Source organism: Miniopterus natalensis, chromosome 18 (assembly GCF_054644295.1).
Source record: "Miniopterus natalensis isolate mMinNat1 chromosome 18, mMinNat1.hap1, whole genome shotgun sequence".
Lineage (NCBI taxonomy): Eukaryota > Metazoa > Chordata > Mammalia > Chiroptera > Miniopteridae > Miniopterus > Miniopterus natalensis.
Window position 1 is genome coordinate 41,456,082 of NC_142098.1, and position 15,325 is coordinate 41,471,406.

The 15,325-nt window shown below is 56.4% G+C and overlaps 1 protein-coding gene across 1 annotated transcript; it reads right to left on the minus strand.

The window, feature by feature from the left end:
• Positions 1–11,777: 11,777 nt before the first annotated feature.
• LOC148091134 (BOLA class I histocompatibility antigen, alpha chain BL3-7-like) lies at positions 11,778–15,041 on the minus strand. Its single transcript, XM_087826995.1, has 8 exons — positions 14,961–15,041; positions 14,581–14,865; positions 14,034–14,309; positions 13,169–13,444; positions 12,941–13,045; positions 12,479–12,511; positions 12,297–12,344; positions 11,778–12,145 (listed from the first exon to the last, which is right to left on the minus strand). The coding sequence occupies exons 1-8, from the start codon at positions 15,031–15,033 to the stop codon at positions 12,141–12,143; spliced, it is 1,101 nt and encodes a 366-aa protein (XP_087683121.1). The 5' UTR covers positions 15,034–15,041; the 3' UTR covers positions 11,778–12,140.
• Between the last annotated feature and the right edge of the window lie 284 nt (positions 15,042–15,325).

The window sequence follows — 15,325 nt, forward strand, 5'->3', positions numbered from 1 at the left end:
CTACTAATCTCATGAACCTGGCTTGATAAAAATTACGCTTTAGAAACTAATTATGAGGTAAATTTATTTTCTCTGATTTTGTGTCTTGACTTACTCGAGTCGTTGACGTGACAGTGACTTTGTCCATTGGTTTTCTCCCTGGTGGAGTTGGTCATATTTTTCGAATTTGGAAAGTTCAGATTCCAGATCTTCCATTATGAGTTCTAACTCCCTTATTAATGAAGCTTTGGTATTCTCTCCTAACTGCTGTAGATTTTCTTGTGGTAATGATTGCATCTGAAGCAAATAAGAAAGATACATTTTTCTAAAAAGCATAATTTGAATAATTATATTTGTTTCCTTTCATTTTGAGTCAATAATTCACAGAGCAGCTTTTAACATGAAAGTAAGCTGGTTTGAAATATTAGGTTAACTAAATTAAATCTAAATTATAAAAAGAAAGTTAACTCTTTTTTATTTAAATTTTATATTGTTAACACTATTGTAGATGTCCCCCGTTTTCTGCCCCTTTGCCGCCTCTAACCAGCCCCCCCCTCACCTTGGCCATCACCACAGTGTTGTCCGTGTCCAGGGTCTATGCATAGATGTTCTTTAGCTAATCCCCTAACCTTCCTTTCTCCAGGCCCCCCGAACCCCCTCCCCTCTGACATCTGTCAGTCTGGTCCCTGTATCCACGCCTCTGGTTCTATTTTGTTCGTCAGCTTATTTTGTTCATTAGATTCCACGTATTAGTAGCGTCATGTGGCATCTGTCTTTCTCTGACTTGCTCATTTCACCTAGCCTAAAATCTTTCTTTTACTAGTACTCATGTATTCTGATAACTCAAAAAATAATAGAATCAATTTACATTTTTAAAAATCGAACAATACAACTTATAATAGTATAATTTTTAAATCAAAATTTTTACTTTTCTTCCTTAGAGTCTTGATTTACATCAATTGGTCTTAAAAATAAAATGATCCTCTAGTAAGAATCATTCTGAATGGTCAATTTAGTGATAATAATGATGGAAATTAAAATACTGAAATGAGAAACATGCCACCTTCCTTCCTGAAATCTACAGAGCAAATTGCTATTAAGGGAAGTGGAGAAAACACATACAATGTCTATGTCCAAAGTAAAATTTGCAGTGAAATGAAATAAAGCACATTAAAGATCAAGAAATTAACCTGTAACAACAGATGGGCTTGTTTTAATTTTTCGTTTAAATGCTGTACTGTTTTCTCCCCAGTCGTCTGTTCATGCTGTTCTGTTTCTGACATCTTCATTTCCATTTTTTTTCTGAGCACTTTTGCTTTTTGTTTCCACTTCTGTTTTTTATCCTCTAGTTTTTCACATTTCTTTTGAATTGCTTTCACTGATGGTAATGTCCGTTGAAGTGTATTTTCTTCATCCAGATGTGCCCATGCTGAAGATGCAGGTTCCTCTATTGCTATGAAATCATCAGTCTGCGTGAATGAAATAATATAGTTTGGTTATGAAGCTGTGGACTGAGAATAGTCTTAATTCAACAGCAGTTAATTGTGACATTTTGAAATGAATTCAGTTGCAGTAAAATGTTATCTGTACTGTAGAACAGTCTTAGAATGTGGAACCTTGGATTACTCAGAATCAAGACCAAAGTTAACACAACCAGGAGTCACAAACATATATTTGCTGTCATCATATTTGCCACACAGAGTCTGCAGTTGATTTTATACTCTTTTTTTCTGTGACTGTTTCATGTCTTTCCTCCACAAAATGACTCTATGTCACCTCTTAGGAGAAAGCCTCTTACCTCTTCCCCCATCTTAACTCGTCATAATTTCTGAACAAGTGCAGGGATATCATTTTGAGGTACTTAGGACTGAGTCTACAAATGCATCCCAAAATAAGACTTTCAAAATGAGACTCTAATTAATGAATCTTCTAAATATGGATTCTAACGCCATAAGTCTTGTATTGAACTACAAACGGTTGATGCTCATTTGAATTGCATTCCAAGAAAAAATGATCCCATGGATTGCGGAGAAATCACACCTCTCACTGTAAAAGTTTAAGCGAGATGAGCCCTAAAAAAGTGGGGCTTAAATCAATAGGGAAATATTGAAATTCTTTGTTACTTCCCACGAAACAAGGGACCTAAACAAAAAGAACAGCACCGTCAACAACAAACCTGCTGGAATGTCAGTGACAGTGGGAGGGACAGCTTCCTTGGAGACGATGATTCTTTGCTAAGACAAGGCGAGTGAGGCAGTTACTGAAACATGTCTGCAACTAACTCCTTTGCACTTCATGAAGCAGAGCTGGCCTTAGGCACTGGTTTCTAGTGAAGAGAATGTGGTGGACCTGCTGTGTGGCTGCTGTGTCTGGTGACGCAGCTCCCATCTGATACACGGCCGGGGGCCTCTGGGCGGCTGGGGCTGGGGCGGGTCCCGCAGGTGCTGCGGGTCTGGGAGGGAGGCGGGTCCCGCAGGTGCTGTGGGTCTGGGAAGCGAAGCCCTCGCTGCCTTTTAGATCTGGAAGGTGGCGGGTCTGCAGAGCCCCCCGACTCCTAGCGCCCCCAATGCTCGCTTTCCACTTGGAAGCATCGAGAGCAACCCCCGCCTCGTCTTACTCCCCTGTCCCATCTCCCCCACTTGCAGGCTCACTCTACTGAGCAAAAGGGGGGCCTCCAGGTCACCAGGACCCAACGTGGGGCCCAAAGCAGCAGGCCTGTGAAAGGGAGAGGAGAGATGGGGCGTGTGGGACACACACGCACACGCACACGCAATCCTAGTCGCTTTTCCTGTTTGGGGGGTTATGCAAGATGCAAACAGGGACCCAGACAGCTTTCCCTGCTCCTTCCCGATTCTTTATTTCTTTTTATCTTTTCAGTTCTCAGCTGAGGATATATTGTCCTTGCTTTTCGGAGAGTGGGAGGGAGGGAGGGAGGGAGGGAGAGAACATCCATGTGAGGGACACACCAACTGGTTGCCTCCCGCGCTCACCCCGAGCCTGCGGCCGAGGTGGGTGGGCTCGGACAGAATCGAACCAGGGGCCCTTCAGCCTGGGGCCGCCCCGCTGACCACTGAGAAACCGGCCGGGGCTCCAGTCCTTTAACTAACTAATGACTGAGAGAAGGACCCGGTCCTGTGTCTCCCATCGAAGCCGCGGCTCGGCATCGACACATCCAGGGATCCTGGTGACCAGAGAACACAAGTCTCTTGAGCAGTGAGAGTGGACTGTACTTACTGCTGCGGGTTAGTTAATCCCAGGTGACACACGACCTTGTACTGGTTTCAGGTGTGCAGCAGAGTGACCGGACAACCCTGCACGTCATGAAGGGACCCCTCGATCGTCCCCGTGCCCACCGACACCACACGTAGTGATGACACTGTTATGGACCAGATTCCTTGGAAAGCAGCATGGAGGCTCCTCAAAAAAAAAAAAAAAAAAAAAAAAAATTTAAAAATAGAACTATCTTACGACCCAGAGATTCCACTCCTGGGTACTTATCTGAGGCAATCCAAAACGCTAATTCGAAAAGACTTGTGCATTCTTTCTAATTCTTAGGCCTTTCTCCGATGGCTCCCTGGTTGCCGCTTCCAAACGGCTTGTTTAAATTAGAAACTGCTGATGCCACTGGCGGGGCCTGAACTGGACACAGTGGGGCCCTCAGGCCAGGCTCCTGGCTCCCGGTCCCGACTTGGGTGGGGAAGCTGTCAGGTCCCCATGAAATGGCTTCACGGGGCGTTTCCCGGAGCTGCGAGAGGACAGGCCCACTTCACTGGGATTTTATCTTATTGATTTATGACTTTTTCAAAGCCAATTTATAAAATAAGCTTTAATATCCCCTCCCCCCCAAAAGAAAGGTTGAACAGCATAAACGAGTGAACACTTACATCCACTGTGCTTGTCACACTCAGATTTCTCCGGGAGCCTCGGTGGCCGCCGGGGTGCCCGGGAACAGCGCCCCCTCCGTGCTGGTCCTTAGGACCCGAGAAGGGTCTCCCCAGCCCGCTGAGCTCTGGATAAAGAACTCGCCCCGACCCGGCCGACTCCCCGGGGTCTCCGCTTTCCGACCTTGGTTGCGGGCTGCCCTCCAGCTGGTCCTCAGTGGGTTGCTCAGGAAGGTTTTCTGCGTTTTGGGTGAAAGTCCAGTTGGTCCTGGGAGAGGGTCAGCGCGGCTTCCGCTCAGTCCACCCCCATCTTCGAATTTCTTTCTTCTGTGTTGGTTTATTTTTGAATCTGCTTTTCAAAGGCAGTTTCCGCGCAGTGTTGCTCCTCCGCTCGCAGCCTCCTCCAGCGCTCGCTGTTCTGTGGGGCTCCCCGGAGCCCGGGAGGTGCTCCCCCCGTGGCCTGTGGCTGGGTCGAGGGCTCCCTTTACCCCGGGGTGGAGCGGTTTGTCTTTTTAGTATGTTTTTTATTGACTTCTAGAGAGGGGAAGGGCGAGGAGAGAGAGAGAAACATGGATTGCTTGCCTTCTGTACGCACAACGACTGGGGATGGAACCCAAAGCCTGACCGGGAATCGAACCGGCGACTCTTGAGTGCACAGGAGGATGCCCGGCCTCTGAGCCACACGGGCCAGGATGGGATCCTGTGTTTTTAATTAGAAACCTGTCTCTGCCCCTCCCGACTAGCGATGATTTACACCTGGAGGGGAAGAGGCCACAGGTAACACCCCCCAGCTGGGTCTTTTAATGTTTTTATTGATTTCAGAGAGAGGAAGGGAGGGGGAGAGAAACATCACTGATGAGAGTCATTGATCGGCTGCCTCCTGCACGCCCCCTACTGGAGAGGACCAAGCCGTGACCCGGGCACCTGCCCTGACCGGGAATCGAACCTGTGACCTCTTGGTTCATGGATTACACTCAACCAACGGAGCCACACCAGCCAGGGCAGGGTAGGCTGAATTTTTGTTTTAAAGGGGAACCTATTCTGTGTGATTTGCACTAGACATACGTGTAGAGAAGCTACTTTTTCCTTCAGACCTCTGAGTGAAGCTGCTGATTTGAATGGGACGCAAAGGACTGGAGAACTTCTAGGACATTAGAGGGGCATCTCTGTCTCAGTGAACAGATGGACAATTCTCCTTCATGAAGCTTACACTGTGCTGGAGAAACACCTGAACGATCAGGATAGTGTATGAGATGGTGACATCCCCAAGAAGGAGGTCAGTTTCCTAAGAAGGGCCTCCCCATCTGAAAACAACCACAACAACTGGAGGAAAGACCTAGTCGCTGGAATGGAAGCATAGTGCTGGTCCTCCTGGTCCCCCAGCGTGATGGAAGCAGAAATGGCAGGGTCTGGAGTCCTGGTTGAGGGTAGGAAGAGCGAGCGGGGGAGGTGGGCCGGCAGGAGGAGCCAGGGCAGAAACGCCCGAGCGAGGCCAGAGCGAGCCAGGCTGAGGCTGAGGCTGAGGCTGAGGCTGAGGCGGCATTTGGTTGGCTGCTCTGGACTCTTGGTCAACTTCTGTCCTGCTGTTTGCCCACCAACCCGTCAGAGCTCCAGGCCTAAACCAACCAGTCCCGTGCCCACTCGATGAATTCAGAGCGGACTTGGCGGTCACGGCTTTTCCAGACGTCGGTGTGTCGGAGGAGCCGGACCAAGAGCTCGGGAGTCGGCTGACACAGTGGCGTCCTTCGCCCTGGGCTTGCTTCCTTTCTCCCCATTTTGGTTCTGCCACTTAGTCCTCAAGATAAGAAGAAACAGGCTCAAAAGCAAAACAAAACAACAGGCACACGAACAAAAAACCCAGGGGGAGCGGTTCTCACCACACGGGCCTCTCAGGGTGGACCTAGGAGGTCCCCGTCTGAGAGGAGTAGGTGGCCCAGGACCTCTTCATGGCAGACTAGGGAAGGGGAGCAGTTTGATTGACTCTGGACTTCATTATTTTTTAAATTTTATTTATTGATTTGAGAGAGAGACATCAACTTGTTGTTCCTCTTCCGTACGCGGCGTCGGTTGGTTGCATGGGCCCTGACCTGGGATCAAACCTGCCACCTTGGCCTTTCGGGACGATGCTCTGACCAGCTGAGCCCCCGCCCGGCCATGGCTGACTCCTGACTTTCTACGTCCGACGGAGCTCGGTGACTCTTTGGGGAGTATATTTTTAGGTCACCTCTTCAAAGGTTCAGTATCATGACCCAGAAATCAAATCTGGGGCTCCTCTTCTATCTGGCACATCCGTGAGGGTCTCTGTGTGGGTTTATGGTCGAAAGGCAAGACAAGGACGCAGTCGGCGTCCCCCGACCCACGCCCGCGGGCCCCTCGCTGCCCGTCTGCCTCGGGTGAGGTCCAGGCCCGTGAGGGTCCTGAAGGCGCGGGTCCTGGTCCTGGGTGCTAACCACAGGCTGACCCACCTGAGCTGGAGCTCTAACGACCTGCGAGTTCCTTTGTCCACGGTGATTTTTAGAACCTTGAGGCACTCAGCAAGCAACCTCAAGTATCTGTGGTAAGTCTGTGGCTTCCAGGGCCGTCCCCAAGGCCACCCCTTGGTTTGAGGAGTCACTGGGAGAACAGGAGTGAGCACGGCAGCCACGGGTACGGAGGGAGATCAGCAGAGGGGGAAACACATGGTGTAGAGCAGGGATTCTCATGTTTTATTTTTAAATTGAATTTACCAGGGTGACACGGGTTAATAAAATCATGCAGGTTTCAGGTGCACAGTTCTATCACATCATCTGCACACTGCATCGTGTGTTCACCTCCCCAAGTCGCGTCTCCTTCCACCACCATTTGCCCCCTTTCCTTCCTCTAGCCCCCTCCCCCCTTCCCTCTGGCACTCACCCCCCTGCTGTCTGAGTCCAGGAGTCTTTTTTTCTTTGCTTAATCCCTGCACCTTCTCCTCCAGCCCCCAGGCCCTCCCCTCTGACAGCTGTCAGTCTGTCCTTCGTGCCCGTGTGTCTGTCTCCACTTTGTCTGTTAGTTTACTTTGTTCATTGGATTCCACATCTGAGTGAGACCATGGGGGACTTGCCTTTCTCTGACGGGCTTATTTCAGCCGGCATAACACTCGCCAGGCCCACCCATGTGTCACAAAAGGTAAGATTTCCTTCCCTCTTACGGCCGCGTAGTATTCCACGGTGTGAATGTCCCACAGCTTTTGCATCCACTCGTGTACTGATGGGCACTCGGGCTGCTTCTAAACCTTGGCTATTGGACATAACGCTGCCATGACCACAGGGGTGCACAGGTTCTTGTGAATTAGTGTTTCGGGTTTCTTTGGATAGATTCCCAGAGGTGGAATTGCTGGGTCATAAAATTTCAGAAGCATCGGGTGGGGCGGTGGTGGTAAAACGCAGGTTCCTGGAGCCCCTCCTCTGAGATGGGGCAACGGGGCGCCGGCTCGGACGCGGTGCTGGGCCCGGGCCGCACCGTGAGCTGCGCTGCCTGGGGGGCCACCCTGCCTCTGGACGGGCTCAGGCCTGGGGAGACGTCGGGGTCTGATAGAGGGACCCGAAACGAGGACCCCCCCACCCAGGGTCACTGCCTGTCCCGCTGGCTCTCCGACAGGTCGCGGTCGTGTGGCCCGGCCTCCGCGGCTGGTGGCCGTCTCTGTCTGGAACTCAGCAAGAGCTCCAGTCTGCGCTTCCTCGGCCTGGGCGACAAGGGTCTCTGATATCAAGGTGAAGAGCTTTCGGACGTCCTTCCACACGTCAGCGTGTGCCCTGGGGAGCTCTCAAAAGTCTCTCCCTTTATCCAAGTATCTGCAAGTCTGAGTGGCCTGGAGTGAATGTTTCGGGAGCCTTGGGGCTCCCCGCTGTGTTTACCTATCCTGGGGACACACTTCTTTATTTCTTTTGTTTTCTTGTTGTTAATCCTCAGCTGAAGATATTTTTTTCCTCGATTTTAGAGAGTGGAAGGGAGGGAGGAGAGAAGAGAGAGAGAGAGAAACATGGACTGGTTGCTCCCCTTATTTGCGCATCGCTGGTTGGTTCCTGTGTGTGCCCTGACCGGGGATCAAACCCACGGCCCTGGTGCATCAGGACGTCGCTCTAACCAGCCGAGCTACCCGGCCAGGCTCTTTATCCTATTTAGTCTTTTCCCCGTGACGTTTGGGTCCCACAAGCGTGGCCCCGGGGACTGGGAGTGTGAGGCGGGAAACTGGGCCTGGCTGAGGCCCACGTGCACTGCGCCCTCCACGGCCTGGAGAGATGCAGCCTGTGGGCCGCCGGCTCCCAGGAGCCCGCCTTGGTTCTCACCAGCACCCAGCGGACCGCCCGGGCCTGGGATTTAACCGGCTCCGGTTAACCCGACAGTGAGCGGAGGCTCTGTGCCCCCTCAGCCAGCCCGGCTGGGCCTCGCAGAGGCTGCTGGAAGCTCCTCTGGGCTCCTCGCTGGAAGGGACTCCCCGGGGGGTCGGCCTGGCCAGGGCGCTGGCTCCTCCGCTGGGACCCACGTTGTTATTGTGACACTCAGCATAGCACCTCCCCTCTTAGCCTATTAAATCTATTTATTGATTTATTGTTAATCCTCAGACAAGGATGTTTTTCCCCATTGATTTTTAGAGAGAGGAAAGGAGGGAGGGGGACGGAGAGAGCGAGAGGCATCCATGTGACAGCGACTGGCTGCCTCCCCCGTGAGCCTCGGCTGGGCCCCGGGATGGAACCTGCAACCCAGGTACGTGCCCTGCATCGGGAATCGAACCCGAGACCCTTTGGTGCGGGCCGAGGCCATAACCAGGGAGCAATGGTGGCCACGGCGTCTTAGCCTATTTTAGGCGTCGACACAGGGCTGTTAGCTGTCGGCCGATGCCCAGTCCCGGGCCTCGAGGCCTCACTGACCCTGCGAAGCTGAGACATTGCCCCGTCCGACCAGCGTTCTTTCATTTTTGCTTTTACCACGAGGAGGGCACAGGGTCCTCCACCTGCCGCCTGAGCTGAGGCTGGAGCCGGACGCACCCAGGGCCCCGGGCACGTCGGGGGCCAGGGAAGCACCGTGGAGACCGGAGGCGCCCAGGCTCATTCCTGGGGGGGGGGGGCTCAAAGGTCCTGCATGTGCTCCTGCTGGGACCGGAGGCAGCTGGGGAAACGATGGCGATAAGAGGGGCACTGTCACAGGGGCAGGGGCGAGACCTGCAGGACGCTGTCCCTGACGCCGTTCACACCACTTCTCACCAAGTCAACCAGATGGCGACAGAGGCTCGGTGGAGCTGATCTCCCAGGACGGCCCGGTGCCAGCCTCCCCCTGCGGACATCCTGTCAGGTCCCCAGAGGCCCTGTCCATTCTCGAGGACGTGGGCCACCCGGAGATGGACCTGCATATGGACGAGCCTGCTGGGCAGTGACTGCAGGCAGCAGGGGCCGGTGCCGGTCCCCCGGCCAGTTTGCTGTCGGGAAAGACGGCTCCAGGCTGCCCCTTCCTAGTCTCATCCAGGCCACACGGCGGGACGGCCACGGGGGCGCTCAGGAGGGCGACGGACACGCTCTCGATCCTGCAGATCTTCTAGGCAAAGAGGCAGAACAGCCATGGGGTTGTTCCCGACCCTGAGGACGGAGACGCCCGGCTGCGCCCCCGGGTCAGTCCCGGGAGAAAGGAGGCCCGGGGTCAGCTGCAAGCTGGGGCCTGAGGGCCTCTCAGCCGGTCCTGGGGCTGCCGGGCGGCCTTGGCGTCCACGCTCTTCCCACGAGGCCACAGGGCAGACCCAGGACCAAATCAGCCCCGGACCCTGAGACCCTCCCTCCGCCCGCCCTGCCCACAACCTGCTGGGCATGGATCCCGACCGCGGCTGGGCCCGGGACCCTCAGTCAGGTTCCCCTCAGTGCTGTCTGCTGACTGGGCGGAGTCCACGCTCTCTCTATAAAATTCCCACACTGTCCACAGAGAAATAAAAAGGTCACGAGAAGTAATAAACGGTCAAGATACACTGGAGAGAAGTTTGTTTGGGGGGACAGTGTGGAGTCAGCATAGAATTGCACACCCATGGTCCCGGCACCCTGGTCGAGGCAGAGTGGCCCAAGGGACCCTCGGAGCCCCTGGGAAAGCCGCCCTCAGGTCCCACTCCTTCCCCTCTGTTCCCCCATCCACTGCTTCCCCCCATTTCCTTACCTCAGGGGGCACAGGTTCCTTCTCTAACCCCCTCTGCTCCCAGACTCACAGGTGTCCCCTGGGGCATTCAGGGACTTCCACCGAAATTCAGGGGAAGGCCAGGTCCCTGGGGTCTCATAAAGTCCTGTCCCTTTTACTGTTTCGAGGGGGGAGCGGGGAAGTGGGTCTCCTTGAATAACGTTCCCGGGTGGACAGCAGGTGTGTGGCCCCCACCTGTGAGCATCGGGAGACCCTGCCCCTGAGAGCCAGCAGGGATCTCCAGGTCAGTCCATCCGTCCTCCTGACGTTTTGTCTGTTTTTAAATCCTCCACTGAGGATATTTTTTCCTTTGCTTTTCAGAGAGAATGGAACAGAGAGAGACAGAGAGAGAGGAACATGGATGTGAGAGACACACAGGGGCTGGTTCCTCCCGCACATGCTGCCACCAGGGCCCAGGATGGAGCCTGCAAGCGAGGTCCTGCCCTTGTCGGAATCCACCCCTCGGGCCTTCAGCCTGGGGGCCGACACTAACCACTGACCCAAACTGCCCAGGGCCCTTCTGGCTTTTGACTCCCTGCCGTCTCGTCTGTGTCTCTGTCAGTCTCTGGTGTATGTAGTGAGTCTGCCAAAGGGGTTTCAAAGTATTGAAAGCACAGACTCTCCCACTAGCAACATGAGAGGGAATGACTCCAAGTTCCTGCTGACAGCTGATTGTCTGGCTTCGTAATTTCCCCAGCCTGGGAGCTGAGCGGCGATGTCACATTATGGCTTAATTTTAATTCCCCCTCTGAAACTGCTGGGCAACTTTCACAAATGAATGGGCCACGAAACATCCTCAATAGGACGATGACTGGACTCCTGGTCATGACTGAGGGGCACCCAGTGATGTGCCAGCGTCTCTAACTGTTGTGACACTTTTGCTATTGAGGGATCTTTGGTCAGAGGCCTGGGGATGAGAGGAAAGGTCTGGTCTTGGCCCCGGTTCCTGGCACCCAGCTCCTAAACCCTGGGCATCTCCTGAGGGACAGGTGACTCTGGGATGCTAATGAGATGGCTCCTGGCTAAGGGATCTGGAAGCTTCAGGAAGGGGCTGGTCCCAGGAAGACCAAGCTGGTCAGAGGGAGGGAACGTTCAGGCCCTGGAAGGAGGAGAGAGCAGGATCAGCATGAAAATCCATCTCCAGACACCAGACTCACGGGTTCAGGGACCGTGGGGCCTTGTGGACAATGACAGGGAAGCGACCCTGTTGCTGTCAGAGGGGAGGGAGCCACCAGGAGAACGAGACCAAAACTCACGCAAACAGTCACAGGCGGAATCTCTACAGAAAAGAGAAACAACAAACACCCAGAAGATGGGGCTGAGGGGGGACCCAGACCTGAGTCCAGGCTGACCAGGCCCCTCCCGTCCTCACTGGCCAGGGTCCTGGAGATGAGCTTCAGAAGGACGAGTGACAGGGCCTGGGATGTGTGAGTCCCTGTGACCACGGGTCCTGGGGGACAAGGTTCCCTGAAGGCACAAGGTCAAAGCCCCAGAGAGGTGGCCCAGCCGGGCAGTGACCACGTCAAAGCCCACGAGGCCCTGGGCGCCCACTGGGCGCAGGCCCCGACCTCACTCAGTCCTCACAGCCTCTCCCGGCCCCCTGCCCAGGCTCAGCACAGCACACACAGGGCTTCTGGAAAGTCCTAGGTGCTCCCCTGTATTTCCCCTCAGACTTTAGGACCCTCTCCTCTAATTACCCATCAGTCCTCATGGCAAGAAGTCAACAAACAAAGTCATAGCCAGAGCCTATTTCTTCGATTTCTTTAATGTTTGTACAGATTTCATGGAGGAAGGGACAGGGAGAGACAGAAACATCGATGAGAGAGAAAAATTGATTGGCTGCCTCCTGCCCGCCCCCAACTGGGGATCCAGCCAACACCCTGGGCATGAGCCCGACTGGGAATCAACCAGAGACCTCCTGGTGGACGGGAGACATTCAACCACTGAGCCACACAGGCCGGGAGGGGTCTCATTTCAATACAGGAGTAAGAAGCTGCAGATCAGTGCAATGGAAGTGGGGGGGTGGCAGCCCCCCAATCTGAGGTTCCTGAGTCACCAAGTGGGAGCCTGAACAGATCTTCCATCACTCAGTCCCCACAGGCAGCTGCCTCACGCTGTGGAAGGAAACCATCAGGAACAAGTTCAGCGCAGTGGCTCTAACTGGTCACATTCTCAAAGGTCCACTTCATGCTCACAATGTCCACAGAGTCCCCGTAACCCAGTCCCGTCCCCTCTGCCCCAAACCCCCCCCATTCAGGGTCTCACCTTTAGAAGCCGAGAGAGACACACCAGAGCACTGGGAGCTGTCACTGCCTGGGGTGGACACAGCAGGACGTGATCAGAACCAAGGACAGGAGGCTAAAGGAGGGACTATGGGGTGGCAGGGTCCCCATGGGCTCCCATCTGCACTGTCCCAGGGTCTCAGGGGGCACCCCCTCCATACTCACTGGCAGCCTGAGCGTAGCTCCCTCCTTTCCCACCTGTGGGAAGGAAACATCCTGTGAGAGACCAGGGAGGGGGCAGGGCCCTGAGGTCCTAAAGGAGCCTAGTCCTGGGCCCAGAGAAGTTTCCAGAATCCTGTGTCTGTACAGACCCAGGGCAGGGTCAGGAAACCTGAGGAAAGTGCATGTGCAGGGACTGGACACGACTCCCTCCTGCAGGTCTGTCTTCAGCAGGGACCTGCCCTCTGACCTGGGACTGCTGGGGGCGGGTCCCCATCACTAGGACCATCAGGTGACCCATGTGTCCGTCAGTGTCACACCTGCCTCACTAAACAGGAAGTCAGCACACAGACCTCACGCTGGCAATCCCAGGCCTGGAGACGGTGCTTCCCCTGAATGAAGCAGGACACAGGTCTCCCTGGGATGACACCCCAGGGGGACACGAAACTCACACACCCCCTTCCCCACCTGAGCGCCTCCTCGCCCACATCACAGCTCCAGCCACCACAGCTCCGAGGACAAGCAGGCCAACCACAGCGCCCATGATGATGAAGGGGGTCTGAGAGGGAGGCTCTGGGAAGAGAGGGGAAGGGAAGGTGAGGCCCCGACCCCCAGGCCTCAGCCCTGAGCCCACTGGAGCCCCCAGAGGCCACTGCTTCCCTGGGAAGAGGCTCTGTGCCCACGTCCCCTCCTCACCCCATCTCAGGCTCTGGGGCTCCAGCAGCCCCTCGTGCTGCACAACACAGGTGTATCTCTGCTCCTCTCCAGGGGGCACCCCCAGGGACGCCCACTTCTGGAAGGTCCCGTCCCCCGCGGGCCTGGTCTCCACAAACTCCATGTCCTGGGTCTGGTCCTGCCCGTCTCGCTGCCAGGTCAGGCTGATGTCCGCAGGGTAGAAGCCCAGGGCCCAGCACCTCAGGGTGACCTCATGCTCAGAGATGGGGTGGCGGGTCACGTGTGTCTTTGGAGGGTCTGAGGAAACGGGGAGAAGATTCAGGAACTTTGCTTCTACCTTGGGACCCTCCAGCAGGGCTCAGGTGACCATCCTGAGAAGGGACAGGACACTGGGGTGAGGGAAGGGGCACAACCCAGACACCAGCCTGGACAGAGGCAGGGGGATGACCTATTGGTCCCTTAGGAACTTCCAGGGTCAGAGCAGCACAGCCCAGGGCGGGAGGGAGGCAGGTCTCTGGGGGCAGAAAAGGCATTTCTGGTCCTGACCTGGGGGGAGGCCAAGGACTCAGAGCAGCGGGGCTCAGACCTCAGACAGGGGGTGTGGGGCAGGGAACAGGCCCGAGAGAAAGGCCCCCTGGGGCCCAGAGCCACCCCAGGGTCCATGGGAACCGCTGAGCGCCTGTTTCAGGGGTGGTCTCCCCTGCACCCCGGAGACTGCACCCTAACTGTCCCTGAGGAGGGCGGGGGTCCCTCTCTGGTCCCTGACCTCAAAGTCCCGGGGACTCCATCCCTGCACCTCAAGCAGGGGTGTCTGACACGGACCCCATTTCCCGTCTCCTCGCGGGAGCCCCACCCGAGGGAGAGGAGGGCGCCGCGGGCCCTGTACCTGTGCGCAGCAGGGTCTCCTTCCCCTTCTCCAGGTAACGGCGCAGTGTGTCCAGGCACCGGCCCTCCAGGTAGTTCCTGAATCTCTCCGCCTCACCGGCCGCCTCCCACTTGCGCCGGGTGATCTGAGCCGCCGTGTCGGCCGCGGTCCAGGAGCGCAGGTCCTCGTTCAGGGCGAGGTAGTCGGCGCCGTCGTAGGCGAATTGATAGGACCCGCGGAGGAGGCGCCCGTCAGGCCCCAGGTCACAGCCGAACATCCTCTGGAAGGTGTGAGACCCTGACCCCGCCCCCGGGTCAGCCCCGCCCACTCACCCCGCCCAGGGTCAGCCCCGCCCACTCGCCCCGCCCCCGCGTCACCCGCCCCCGCCCCGCCCGCGGGGACTGAACCTCAACTGAAAGTGAAACCGGGTCAAAGTCCCCGCGGGCCCCTCCCAGGTGGGGGGCAGGGCGGTTCCGCAGCTTCGGGGTGAAGCTCGGACCCCGACACTCGGGGCGACCCGGCCCGTCCGCGGCGATGGGGGTGGGGACGGGGCGGCCGCGGGGCTCACCGTCCTCGCTCTGGTTGTAGTAGCCGCGCAGGTTCTTCAGGGCCACTGGGGAATTCTGTGCATTTTCCTTGCTGATCCGCGTCTCACGGTCCCAATACCCCGGCATCTCCTGCTCCACCCACGGCTGCTCCATCCACGGCGCCCGCGGCTCCTTCCTCGGATTCGCGGCGTCGCTGTCGAACCGCACGAACTGCGTGTCGTCCACGTAGCCCACGGTGAGGAAGCGGGGCTCCCCGCGGCCGGGGCGGGACACGGCGGTGTGGAAATATCTCAGGGAGTGGGGGCCTGGGGGGGACACGGGAGACGGGGGGCCGCTGGACACGCGCTTCCGGGTCCCGCGCTCCCCCCGCACAGGCCGCGCCCTCCGACCCCGCACTCACCGGCCCGGGTGCGGGTCAGGACCAGGGCCCCCGCGAGCAGCAGGAGGAGGGGTGGGGACCTCATGACGCGCATCCTCGGGGTTCGGGGAGGATCTGAGTCCGGGCGGGTCCGCGGAGCCTTATAACCGGCACGGGCGGTGACGCTGATTGGCGGGCCCAGGATCCGCTCAGCCAATGGGCGTGAGAAATGTGTGCGCGTCATGAGTATCCGGGCAGGAGGCCCCCACACAGGCTGGGAGAAGGGAAGTGAAACTGGGGAGCTGGGGACTCCCCAGCCCTGAGCCCCGCGCCCCAGACTCCGCCCTCGGGCTCAGACCTGAGAGCCAGGCCTGGGGGCCCGGGGCCGAGTCCTGACCCTCCCGCAG